Source organism: Vicugna pacos, chromosome 18 (genome assembly GCF_048564905.1).
Source record: "Vicugna pacos chromosome 18, VicPac4, whole genome shotgun sequence".
Lineage (NCBI taxonomy): Eukaryota > Metazoa > Chordata > Mammalia > Artiodactyla > Camelidae > Vicugna > Vicugna pacos.
The window spans coordinates 34,159,126-34,173,379 of NC_133004.1; the positions used below are offsets into that span (position 1 = coordinate 34,159,126).

At 36.6% G+C, this 14,254-nt stretch overlaps 1 protein-coding gene across 1 annotated transcript in view; it reads left to right on the forward strand.

Moving 5' to 3' along the window:
- The window catches only part of VKORC1L1 (vitamin K epoxide reductase complex subunit 1 like 1), a 49,533-nt gene extending 36,370 nt beyond the window's left edge, over positions 1-13,163 (forward strand). Inside the window, exons 2-3 of the mRNA XM_072943040.1 lie at positions 7,445-7,554; positions 9,313-13,163. Coding sequence (XP_072799141.1) covers positions 7,445-7,554; positions 9,313-9,539 — 337 coding nt within the window. The 3' untranslated portion in view covers positions 9,540-13,163. The remainder of the gene's footprint in view (positions 1-7,444; positions 7,555-9,312) is intronic.
- The last annotated feature ends 1,091 nt before the right edge of the window (positions 13,164-14,254 follow it).

A 14,254-nucleotide genomic window follows, 5' to 3' on the forward strand; every position in this document is an offset into this window, starting at 1 on the left:
CTAGGTGGTGGTTATGAAGGTGTTTGACTTATAATAGCTTTTTATAATATATTATTAAACATTTAATTTTATATTTATTTTATGTAATATATTATTAAATAATATATTTGAAATTATATTTTAATATGATGTGACAATTCTATTTTTAAAAAAGATTATCAGGATAGTGGTTATTCCTGGGGGAGGAGAAGTAACTGTAAGGGGAACATAACAGAGCTTCTGGGGCAGTGGTATCACTATTTCTTGATCTAAGTCCTGATGCACAAGTATATTCAGTTCATGGAAATTCACTGAGTTTTTATACACTTATATGCAATTTTCTTTGTGTAAATGATGCTTTAATAAAAAGTATTTTTAAAAATATCAGGGCTTATGAGAAAACAAGGGATGGAGCAGACCATTCAAAACCTATATAACTTTATAACCAGATGGTGAAGAGAAAGCAAAAACAATCCTAATAAATTACTGTCAGAGTTAAAAGACGTGTTAAATTTTAAATAAGTGAATAAATACTATGGTCATTGTAGGACTTTGTTTTGGGGATGGAGGGAGGAAATGTGAAAGAAGCTTAATGAATGAGGGTATAAAGACCAAGGCAGCTGAGTTATGAAACAATCAATAGGGAAACAAAGATTGGGAGAACCACACACTGAAATTCAAGCAACTTCAAGAAAGCATTGAGGTCAAATTGTGGTGTAGAATGTATTTCTCTGTGACCTGCTGCATCCAGACTTATTCATGTACTTTGTCTTCAGCTACTTTTGTTCATTGGTGCAAAACGGTAACACCCTGGGGAAAATTATATGTAACCCTGTAACCCATATAAATTCACGTTGTGTGGTTAACAGAACAGACCATTCCTAGCTCAGTGTCAAACAGTACAGCGGAAACAGTGTATACTGAAGTAACCAAAAATTGTGATGTAACTGTAAAAGATGTGATCTAATTGGGAGTTTGGGAATTGGGGAGAAGGGAAAGTGAGAGAGTACTAAATGATAGTTTAGTCTACCATGTAATGAAAAGATTGTCTGAAAATGATAAAACATTTTTGTGAAAAGAAATTTATAGGTAAAAACCAAAAGAAACCACTAAAATAAGTTGAAAGTGCTTGCCTCTCAGGAGAGTGACTTAGAGATCACAGAACTGCTATTTTTTTTTTCCTAAATCTTGTAGTACTTATCTGATTTTAAAACTGTATATGTATAATTACATATATATATATATATAAAATTTTATGTTAAATACAATTTAATATCATGAAAACAAACAAACAAAAACTTACCAAGTGAGTATGTAAGTCTTCTACCAGGTTCCTCCGAAAGTTTTATTACAGTAATCACAAGTATTTATTGAACATACAGTATTACCAGATACCATACTAAGCCTAATACATGTATTATCCCACTTTTGTATACTTTCCAGGATCCATTCTTCCTTTTTAGTGATTATGACCTTTTTGGATTCTTGAAATAAAGACAAAATAGAACTTTTGGCTTGAAAGAATTTTAAATTTTATTTGACATGTGGTGTCCACAATGACGTGGGAATGAGGCCATGTCTTGGTACACACACACACACACACACATACACACCCCCCTTTGAAAAAGATTTTATAAACCCAAACATTAGCTTCTATATTTCTGTGATTTTTATGTCCATTGTTATTCAACTTTACCATTTGGATCAATGTACTTGTATACATGGAAATTTTTTTCTCTGAAAGGTTGTTATTAAATTGATAATGTCTCATAGCCCATGACTTTAAAATGAAAGAAATAAGGATTATTTTTTCATCTTTACCCAGGCCCAGTTCCCCTCATGAACCATGTTAACTCCAACAAAAATGGAAGGAAGAGATGTCTAGTTCTATTTGTCTTGACATTGGATTTTACCTGAAACTTTACTATTTAAGGAGTTTGTTACTATCAGAGTAATGGGTGAAAAATTGTTAAGAGCAGTTGTATTTGGTTAGGGAGAAAAAGTATGTGTGTGTGTGTGTTTGTGGATATATATATATATATTTCAAACAAGCTTTATATACCAAGAGGTAGAAACAACCTAATGTCCATGAATAAACAAAACAGTGTGTGTGTGTATATATAATGGAATATTGTTCAGCCTTCTATTAAAAAGGAAGAAAATTCTGTCACATGCTGCAACATGTATGAACTTTGAGGGCATTATGCTAAGTGAAATAAGCCAGTCACAGAAAGACAAGTACTGTATGATTCCATTTGTATGAGTCATTTAAAGTAAAGTAGTCAAACTCATAGAAATAGAAGATGGAAAGATGGTTGCCAGGGGCTGGAGGAAGTGAAAAGAGTTGTTGTTTAAGGGTATACAGTTTCAGTTTTGCAAGATGAGACGGTTCTGGAGATCTGTTTTGCAATAATACTATATATATATTTAAATGTATATCATGTATATATATATTTATATTTGTATATTATATGTTTATATTTATATATTTTTAATTGAAGTATAGGTGATATACAAAGTTGTGTTAGTTTCAGCTGTACAGCAAAGTGATTCAGTTATACATGTATGTGTATATAAATTCTTTTTCAGATTCTTTTCCATTATAGTTTATTACAAGATATTGAATATAGTTCCCTGTGCTATACAGTAGGACCTTGTTTATCTATTTTATATATAGTAGGATGTATCTGCTAATCCCAGACTCAAAATTTATCCCTCCCCTCCCTTTCCCCTCTGGAAACGATATGTTTGTTTCCTATGTCTGTGAGTCTATTTCTATTTTGTAATAAATAAAGGCATTTGTATCTTTTTTTGTTTTTTAGATTCCACATATAAGTGATATCATATGATATTTGTCCTTCTTTGTCTGACTTACTTCACTTAGTATGATAATCTCTAGGTCTATCCAAGTTACTGCAAATGGCATTATTACATTCTTTTTTATGGCTAAGTAGTATTCAGCATATGTTTATACCATATCTTCTTTATCCCAGTCATCTGTCGATGGACATTTAGGTTGCTTCCATGTCTTGGCTATTGTAAATAGTGCTGCTATGAACATTGGGGTGCCTGTATCTTTTCAAATTTTCTTTTCTCTGGATATGTGCCCACGAGTGGGATTGCTGGATCATATGGTAACTCTATTTTTAGTTTTTAAAAGAACCTCCATGCTGTTCTCCATAGTGGCTACACCAATTTACACTCCCACCAACAAAGTACAAGGGTTCTCTTTTCTCCATATTCTCACTCATGCTTATTTCTTGTCTTTATGATAATAGCCATTCTAACAGGTGTAAAGTAGTATCTCATTGTGGTTTTGATTTACATCTCCCTGATGACTAGTGATGTTGAACACCTTTTCATGAACCTGTTGGCCATCTGTATGTCTTCTTTGGAAAAATGTCTAGTTCCTCTGCCCATTTTTAAAAATTTTTTTTTACTGAGTTATAGTCATTTTACAATGTTGTGTCAAATCCCAGTGTAGAGCACAATTTTTCAGTTATACATGAACATACATATATTCATTGTCACATTTTTTTCTCTGCCCATTTTTAATAAGATTTTTTTTTCTTTTTTGCTATTGAGTTGTCTGAGTTCTTTAATATTTTGGGTATTAACACTATCAGATATATGATTTGAAAATATTTTCCCTCATTCAGTAGGTTGCCTTTTCATTTTGTTGATGGTTTATTTTGCTGTGCAGCAGCTTTTTAGTTTGATGTGATCCCACTTTTGTTTATTTTTGCTTTTATTGCCTTTGCTTTTGGTGTCAAATCCAAAAGAGCATTGCCAAGACTGATGTCGGGGAGCTTCCTGCCTATGTTTTCTTCTAGGAGTTTTACTGTTTCAGCTCTTACATTCAAGTCTTTAATCCATTTTGAGTTGATTTTTTTGTGTGGTGTAATAGAGAGGTCTAGTTTCATTCTTTTGCATGTGGCTGTCCAGTTTTCCCAAAACGATTTATTGAAGAGACTATCCTTTCCTCATTGTATATTCTTGGCTCCTTTATCATAACTTAATTGACCATATATGTGGGGGTTTATTTCTGGGCTCTCTATTCCATTCCGTTGATCTGTGTGTTTCTTCATGCCACTGCAATACTGATGTGATTACTGTAATTTTTTAGTCTAGTCTAAAATCAGGGACTGTGGTGCCTCCAGCTTTGTTCTTCTTTCTTAAGATTGCTTTGGCTACTCAGGGTCTTTTGTAATCCCATGCAAACTTTAGGATTGTTTATTATATTTCTACTTTATTTCACTCCAGTTTTTAAAATTAGGTCTGAACCATGATTTGTTTTTTGGGGTAAATTGGTCAAAAGCAGTGATTTTCAAACTTTTTGATCTCAGAAACTGTTTATACTTTTAATAATTACTAAAGACCCCAAAAAGATTTTATTTATGTGGGTTCTATCTTTGATATTTAGTGTATTTGAAATTAAAAACTGAGAAATTATTTAATAAACCCATTACATGTTAAATATTTTTACGAAAAATAACTTTTCAGAAACAGATACACACACACAGTAGTGGAAAGATTGGCATTGTTTCTCTTTTTGCAGATCTCTTTAATGTCTGCCATGATATAAGACTTGGATTTTCACATCAGCTCCTGCATTCGATCTATTGCATTATCACATGTCATGCAAGCAGCCTTTGGAAAACTCCCCAATACATTTATGAGAACATGATAATGAAGGAGGCAAATAATGTCTTAGATTTAGCCTCAGGGACCTAGGAGACCAGAGTTGGAGAGTGATTGGTTTTAAGATTTATTGTTTCTGGGAAAATTAGGAATGTTTAGAAACCTTTCAACAATTTCTCATCATACGTTAGGGAAGGGGTATTGGTTGTTGATGCACCCAGGTGCAAACTATTCAAGGAAGTTAATATTTGGGTCAAAGGTGAACTGAACCTTAGAGTCAAAGATTAAAGGGAAGTTCTCTTTTGCATAATCACTTCATTTGATGTTACTATAATGAAGCAAAATGAACATCTGTATAAGTATTACTTTAAGAAAACATTTATTTTTGCTCAATTGGTTAATATCCCATCTTGTTCCGTAAAGTACTTGGGGCAACTCTGCAGATAAGTAGTATAACAGAATTTTGAATACAGATGGGGCAAGGAAAAAAGATGGTTAGAAACTAAGATAAAGCCAGGAATAAAGTTAGCACATAAAATATTTCATACACTTTCATACAGCTTTCAGAAGTGGGAGAAAACTACAGTATTTTCAAATGTCCCAGTGTTCTAAGTAGGAGAGAAAAACAGTAAAAAGACATCAAAGTGGTTGTGGGGACTGGAACTGAGTAAGGAGAGGACTGGAGTAGGAAATATCTCTGTTTGGTTTTACAAGGCTTTCAGTGTTGTTTGATTTTTAAACCTTACACATGTATTACTTTGAAAAAATGATGTACTCATTCTGTGGATGACTGCATTGTTTTCAGGGAAGATATCCACATGATCATATGTGAATAATGAGCATAGACCAATGCTTGGAATATATAAAAATTGTTTATATATGATAATTTTGGCAGTATGCCCACTTATTTTTGTTGCCACAGTTGGTGATTTACATTTGAATTCGTACTTCAGATGAGTAGGTCTTGGAAGGTTGATTGCATACTTTGTCCCTGTCTGTACCCGTGCCCTCCTGCAGTTTGTTCTTTACACGATAGTCAAGCGGGATCATAAATAAGCTTATATTACTCTACTGTTTAAAAGCCACTGAATGTCTTCCCACTGCAATTAGACTAGAGTTCAAACTCTTCATTATGGCCTCTAAACAAGGCTGTAAATCATATAAATGATGGGACTGTGCCTCATTCTCTTGTCACTCTCCCTTATCAGCATCAGCCTTAATGGCCTTTTTTTTACATACTCCTAGCTCGTCCTGCCTCCAGGCCTTCGTACTGGCCGCTCCTCATGAGACTGACTGCTTCTCATCATTCAGGATTGAATTCCTGAACAAGGCCTTCCCTGACGGTCTAGCTGAAGTAACTCCCTCCACCCCTTCTCCATCTAGGGCAGTGCTGCTGAGGGTGGTCCTCAGACCAGAAGCATGAGCACCACATGGGAGCATGTTACTTTGTTTTGTTTGGGATGCAGTCTTAGGCCCCACCACAGACCTGCTGAAGTAAAACCTGCATCTTAACAAAGCCCCGAGGTGACTGTAAGCAGTTTAAAATGTTCAATTTTCAGTATTCCTGTATATCTGTTAATAGGTTCATCCATTTTTGAAGATAACTTAGTCAATTTTACCTGTTTATCACTTCTCCCTAAATGGAACACGGGCCTCACAAGGGCACCACCTCATCTGACTTGTTCCCTCCTGGATGGTGGCACCTGCCCCGTGGTCTGCACCTGGAACACGCACAATGAGCATTTGATGCGTAAAAAGATACACAGATAGGTTGGAGGTTACTTTGTGTTCCTTGAAGCATACAACTCTGTACGATAAAAATCTTGATGGTTCTCACTTGCTTGTAAAATTGGTTATGTTTATCTCCCAGCATCATCATCATGAAGAGGTTTCACTCTGTTTCTTGGGCACTGTTAAAGTCATGTGACTCCTAATCACTTACTTAGCCTTGTTCTCAGGTAGTTTGTCTTCAGAACCAAAGTTTAGATTTTACTGAGTAATTCGCTACAGACGTAAAACATGACTAGTTGTTTTCTTTTTGATATCTTAAAAAGCATTTTCTTTCAGAGTTAAAGTTATTGTCAAAGGTTTTGATCCAAAATAAATGTTAGTTTGATATTTGTGTCAAATTTTATTAGATCATAACTTAATCATCTTTTTAAAATAAGAAAATAAGATTATGGAAATGCAAAATTTGAAGTTAAACTACAAATAAAAACTGATAGGGCAAGTAATATATAAATTTTCTATTCTTGAGGTAAGAGTCTAGGAAAGACTGACAGTTTCTGATATTGTTCTACATTTAAAGATATGTTCCAAAGGTATGCTTCCTAATGCATGTCTGGGTGAAGTTTGTCAGGAAATAATGTTTCATTCTACATACTTTGAAGAAATAGGACAGGTTACATCACTGGCTTTCAACTGGGGTGATTTTGCCCCGGGGGGACATCTAGCAGTGGCTGAAGGTATTTTGGGTAGTCACAGCTGGCGGGGGAGCTACTACCTGTACCTGGTGGGGGAGGCCAGGGATGCTGGTAAACACCCTGTAGTGCACTGAACAGCCCCCCACCACAAAGAATTATTTAGCCCAAGGTGTCCATATTGCTGCTGCTAAGAGATCCTCGCTTAAACTGAAAGAGCCCTTCCTCTGCAAATACTAATTCCATCAGGAAAAGAATACTTTGTCCTACCTTTTGGAAAAAAGACTATAGAAATTGATAACCTAGAGATTCAGAGTATATGGGCATGGCATGCTCAGATAATTCTACATTTTTAAAAATAGACAATCTTGAATATGGGGTTACTGGTTTTCTTTATTTTACAGATGGGGTCGAGGATTTGGCCTTTTGGGTTCCATTTTTGGAAAGGATGGTGTATTAAACCAGCCAAACAGTGTCTTTGGACTTATATTTTATATTCTACAGTTACTACTTGGTAAGTATTTATACAACAATATAAAAATAAGTTTGTTTTGTTATATTGCGTTCAGTACTTCGCCCTGAAGTGTGTCTTTATATTAAATAAAAGCATATGTTAATATAGAACCACTAGTTTGTAACGCATTTCTGTGTCGTGAAAACTTGGTTCACTAAGACTTTGACGACACTAATGCTGAACTTGGTATCTACTGGTGTTTAATTAGGGATGGCAGCATCCTATGATGCCCAGAAAAATACATTAGCACAGGTTTGGTACAGGAGTATTTAACTAATACTTTATGTATAAAATATACTTTACACTTTACTAATACTAATACTATAGTATTTATGGAGCATTCTAAGTATAATCTGCACAGCGGTCTTAGGAGGCAGTCATGGTTATTACCCCAGTTTTACGGTTAAGGAAAAGAGTTGCACACAGAGAGTAAATAACTTGCCTATATCATTTTAAAATTAACTTTCTCAGATAAAATTGAGGTGACAGTATTCGTTTCTGAAGTTTTGGATGTTAGCACAGATGTGGTCAGCAAACTTTGTTTTTTAGTAAAAGGCCAGACCGGAAATAATTTAGGCTTTGCTGGCTGTCACAGCTACTCAACTCTACCACTCTGGCCCGCATCAGCCACGGATGTCACAGACGTGAATGAGCATGGCTGGGTTATGATAAATCTTTATTTACAAAAGCAGGTGGCACAAGCAATCCAACAGCATCTTAGTCTGAAAGGGCCCTGTTAGGGCATTGTGTGTGTACTCTAGTACAAATGGGTCTCGTGGGCAAGCCAGCCCCAGTGGCTCGGCTGCAGCCCACAGGCAACTTATTCAGCGGGTGGTGGGGATTTCAAGCCAGCTACCGCCTGTTCTTACTTGTTCCTGTTTCTGTGATCCTTACCTGTTAGCTGTTGGGGAGGAGGGTAGGTAGTTTAATATGCTCTGCTGTCTCCTTGTCCTTAAGAATAAATGCATGTGTTCTCAATACTGTTGACTACAGAAAATTACAAAACAATACATACGAAGTTATCAGATAGTATCAGGAATTCAAGCAAGCCTTTATCTTGAGAGCCTGGCTTAGCATACATAACTGCCCTTTTTCTTGATCTGGTTCCATCCACATATGGCCACGTGGCCAAATGTGATTGCTCTTGTCCCCCAGGGTGAGCCATTTCTGAAATGTTTATCACCATTTTTTTTCTTCAGCAGCAGCATGTTGGTGTAATCATCTCCCATTATGAGATTTTGTTTTTGTTTTTTATCTGATAAATTTGATCTAAACATGGGAAAGAAAGTTTTACTTTCCACAGGTGGGGAGCCAGCCTATAGTGAAAAGACCAGGGGAGGGTCTCACCAAATGTGTCCTGCTTGGAAGAGAAGGTTGTGGTCCTCACATTCCTTTATTCATTAGAGGAGGTGGGGCTGTCAGTTTTACAAATCAGCTTCATTGCATAATATGATTGCAAGATTGCATATTCTCTGTGTGTGCCTAACTGAGGCTAGTTTATGAAATAAGTAATATTTGACCTAGAAAATTGACAAGTCAAAAACATGGCAGCTATAAAACTGGTATCCTATATGCAGAGTCAACTTGCATAATCTTAACAAAATTGGACCTGTAGTTTTTGTCCTCAAATTTCACAGTGTTTTGCAGTAAGATCAGTATCCTAACGCTGCAGCAAATCATTAAGTGTTACCTTTTAACTGAGAAACTTTCCCTCCAGTGTCAAGGTCTGATTGAGCCCAGCGTCTCTTTCTCTTGCAGGCATGACAGCAAGTGCAGTCGCAGCTTTAATCCTCATGACTTCCTCTATCATGTCCGTAGTAGGCTCTTTGTACCTGGCCTACATTCTGTACTTTGTGCTGAAGGAGTTTTGCATCATCTGCGTCATCACATACGTGCTGAACTTCATTCTTCTTATCATCAACTACAAACGACTAGTTTACTTGAATGAGGCCTGGAAACGGCAACTGCAGCCCAAGCAGGACTGAAACCTGACGAACTCTTAACTGACAGTCTGAAGTCCCTTTTTCCATTAAGTTTATTTTGCAGCAGTTTTTTTTTTAATTCTTCACAACAGACACTTTCCCTAAGAATCTTCAACTGATTTTTTAAAATCCTGTAAATTAGAAGGGGCCCTAGCTATTTTGTGTCAATCTTCATTTTAAATATGGATACAAAAAAAAGGATACGCCGAGCCAATCAAAGACAAGCTTTAACTTTACTTTGAAGGTGTTTCTGAAATAATAAAATATAGTCCTAGCCCCCTTCCCTCAATTGTAATGTGAGCAACCATTGCTAGTAATTCTCTAACGTGTATAAATTCAATTTCAGGTATAACAAATGTGATCATGACATGAAAATATTTTAGAATAGATACTGTATTAAATATTGCCATGTTTACAATACGTAATATGTTTTTAGCTGATGGATTTAAACATGTAGATTCAACTAGAATCCATTTATGTGATATTTGTAAATAAAAATAGAAATATTGGATCCATCCCTGCAGAACTTACTGTACAGTTTAGTTGAAGTGTAGCAACGAAGAACTGTCAGCTCGACGTTGACTGAAGAAATAGTGAAAAATGTAAGTCCATACAGAGCATCTTGTGAAAAGCACTGACCACTGTGGGTTCAGCACTGACAGCAAAAATTGTAGGGCGATTGGTTCCCTTTCATCTCCTTCCTCTGAAAGGAAGAAACTAAATTTGGACATTCAGGTCAAGCTTGTACCTAGTCATAAAACTGGATCAATTATAACTTTACAGAATGAGTCATGTGATTAGACTTTCAAATCCAAGGCCTTCAGGACACTAAAGATGGGGAAATGGGCAGATTTCTTTGGAGAAAAGCTGGAAATATTAATACGGCATTTTTAGGTAAAATCTCTTGCAAGAGTTGAATTTTCATGCAGATATTTTTCCCTTAACATTGGTGCCAGTCAGCCAAACAGTATTGACTTTGAAATAATCAGTTTAAGCCCAGTCGCTCCAGGCAGAATCGAGCTCTTGGGTGGCTCCGTAGCGTTTTCCCTGTTTCTTCCTGCACCAGCTCACCAGACGTCTAGTTTAATTCTTTTAGAGTCAGATACTGGATTTGTAAACTTTAGAGCTGACCTGCTGCTCAGTTTGCTTAGTTGGGAGGACTACTAAAGGTAGAAATACCACAAGGTGAAATACAGTAATGTCGTCACTGCTCTTTCTAATAACTACCCAAATGCAGAATTATTAAAAGTGATTTGAGTAAACCCAAATTAAATAGTGACAGTATGTTTCTATGGTTAACATCTTATATCAGAATGTTAAAAGTGCCTTCTGTCTTAAATCTCATACCAAATATTTTGTGTGTTGAACTTGGGCAGAAGTATCCTTCCTTCCTTTCTTAGCATGAAACAGAAAACTTGGCTTCTACAGAAAGGTTCGGTATGATCATTTTATTCCTTAGACTGAAGAAGCAGTAGCAATGTTTTTGCTTCCAGTTCCGTTCATCACTGTGTTAAGAACAGATCTGAGTGCTTTATTTGCCTTCTTTTCAAGGGAGGGGACAGGTTCTGCTCTGCAAACCATAACATGTGGAGTCAGCAACTGTTCAGCAGTTTCCAACTAACAACCATAATTGACGCGATGTATTCTTCTGGCCCAAGGCAGGTATAGAATCTGAGCTGTAATGTACCTTTAACTGGCTTAAACCAGCTTTGTAAAAGATGGCTTAATTCAGATTCCATCAAGGCTTATGTTTTCCCATGAATGTGAATATTTCAATGCCTATTTTATTATATATGTATTGTTCTTGTTTCTATAGTTAAAGAACTCTAGAAAGCGTTGATTAGATGTCTGGTATTTATGGAGAAACAAGCCCTAACGTTGGCGAACTGCGCAACGAGGTCATCTTGGAACAGTGCTTCCGGCTCTACCCCACAGTTTACTGCTTCTCTTTTCTCCGGTAGAGTGGAAATGGCTTCACAGTGAAGACTTCGGTGGTATATATAACTGGCCGTGCTAAACAAGTTCCTGGTATCCCAATTTAAAATTGTTTTTCACCATATTCTGTATCAATCAGCAGAGTATAGTTAAAGCTTGTCTTGATGTTGCATTCTTGCAAATGTCTTCAACTCTGACATGAGACAATGTCAGACTATTCAGCCAGACCCTTCAAGTTTTTCCTTTGCTTTTCTAAGCCTTGGGGAAACCACTGTTTCAGTTGTAGAAAAATTGTTGCCACATTCCTGTGACCCCAGAATTAATAACCTTCTTCTCACTGAGTGATGAACACATGCTGCCTGAAACAACAGCGTGGTGACGCCTGTATCTCTGTAAGCAAAGCCCTCCCCCAACCCTGCCCAGTGATGTGATTTGGTATTTTTGCCCTGGAAGAATTTAGACTTCCCTCAACATCTAAATTCCACCTCAGAATAAGGGGAAAGTCCCATGTGATAAAATCTCTGGATTGTTATAATGATTTTAGACTGAGTATTTAAACACTGCAACATTATTTGTCACCAACATTGAAGAACAGATTAGGGAAAAAGTTGAATTTCTGCTTCTTGGCTTTCAAAATGATTTGTAACTAATGAAGTGTCTTGTTTACTTTGATAGTCTTTTATCATTTGAAGAAAGGAGGACAGTTGGGTTAGATGATACATTCTAGGGAATCTCGGTGGCCTGGAGGATTTCATTTGTTTTTTTCATTACAGCTAGTTGCTGTCAGCGAAGGTAAACTTCTGGTGGAAAAACTCAGGTTTAACCAGCTGTTTGTGCCAGGAATTACTTTGACTTGATATTTGGAGCTTCTCCTTTAAATCCATTACTTTTAACGATGTCGAAACCATTGACTATTTTCATACAAAGAGACAAAGATCTGTCATTTGGTACAAGACATCTTTGGACCTACTAGGGAGGGTATAGGACGAAGACTACAGTGAAATTAAACTGTTAGTTGCCTTTAGTTTGCTTATATTTCAGTTATTTTTAAAACTGTCAGTAAAAGTGCAGCGTTATCTTCACCAAAGCTTGACACCAATGAATGCTGACAGATCATGTCCTGAAAACCAGGATTGGACAAATGCCAATAAGAAATCCACTATCATTTTTGGCAACATATTTGGGAAGGAACACCTAATATTCAGTCTTTGTCCTAGTGAATTTTCCCCAACAGGCAAGCACAGGTGAAACATTTCTATTCAGACACTGTAGGCAGCACTTATGATTCCTAATCTGTGAGAACCACCCTTCAGTAAATCAAAGGGGGCGGGGGCGGGAGTCCGGGCTACTTGGTTAAACTTTTTTTTTTTTTTTGACAAATTAGCCCAGAAAAGGTGAAATGTTTTGTTATAAAACTGTATTAAGCATGGCCTAAGTATTAGGTGTATGATCTGTATAGTATGTTCCATCAAAAATATTTATTACTAGTGCTTTAAGCTCCAGAGTAAACATTCATTTAAAATGGAGTTCACTGGGCAGATTTCCCCTTTAATAGAGATAGAAATATTCTTTATCAGAGATTTAGGACACAGTTTTGCTAACTGGTAAAAAACAAATGTAAATATGTAAGAATGTTTATTTGTTGCACATAACTTTTTTGGTATAAAATAAATGTAGAAGTTACCTGTGGAAGTTGTGCTGCCATCATTCTTATACTGGGTGTTCCACTTCAAAAAAGAAGCGGGAATGAATTCAGGCTTATCAGAATTACTCCTGAAATTGATACTGTGACTTCATTTCTACAGGTGTGCTGAGTTGATTCCTTTTCTCTTGAATGATATGTAACGTATAGAACACACGGGCAGGATTCTTAAAGTCTAGCTCCTGGAGTTCCCGTGGCTTTATGGTGTATTATGGATGTCAAGAATTAGTGAAAAAGGGGTTACTGCTCACAGCTCTGTAAGCATTTAGACTGTTAATCAGCTGTTTTCCCACCGCTTTACTTTAGCTCACCTTGAATACTCCACCCTCATAGTCTTCTCGAAAGGTAGTATCTGCAAGAAAGATGATTCCGTTTGAAATGAGTTAGCCATATTTTATTGACTAGAACAAACATGTCCTGTGTTAGAACCTCTGGACTTCAGAAATGGACCTTACCCCTAATTTGTGAAACATTTAACTGTGTCTGTTTAATTTTTTTTAATGTTTGTCAAGAGTTTTAAATTATTCCTTGACATTAAACTGGAACATAAAATTTGATTACTTCAAGGAGCTCAAGAGTAGTGGTAACAAAAGGAATAGGTAAGCCCTAGAATTCCTAACTTTCTATTTGAACTAACTACACTCTCAGTTCTTTTCTTGGCGGGGGGTGGGGAGGAGATTAGGTTTATTTGTTTATTTTGATGGAGGTACTGGGGATTGAACCCAGGACCTCGTGCATGCTAAGCATGCGCTCTTCCCTGAGCTGTATCCACCCCCTGTCACAGTCTCGTTTCTTAAAAATGGTCTAAAGATGACCCCTAAAATGAGGTTATCTGTATACTGTCTTGCATGGAGCTTAGAAAGGAAGGTTAAAAAAGGGCGTGTGTTGAGACATGAAACAGTGAAGTGAATCAAACTTTGCATTAAAAACTGTATTGGTTCAGTCTTTGATTTGATTGGACGGTATTTTTCCAACGCTTCCAGCTTTGAACCAGGACTGACGAACACCGAAATCCTACAAATTAGGCCCCTTACTTGCCTTAGTGGAGCCTGTGGAAGAAGAGGCGGGAAGGCTCCCTAAG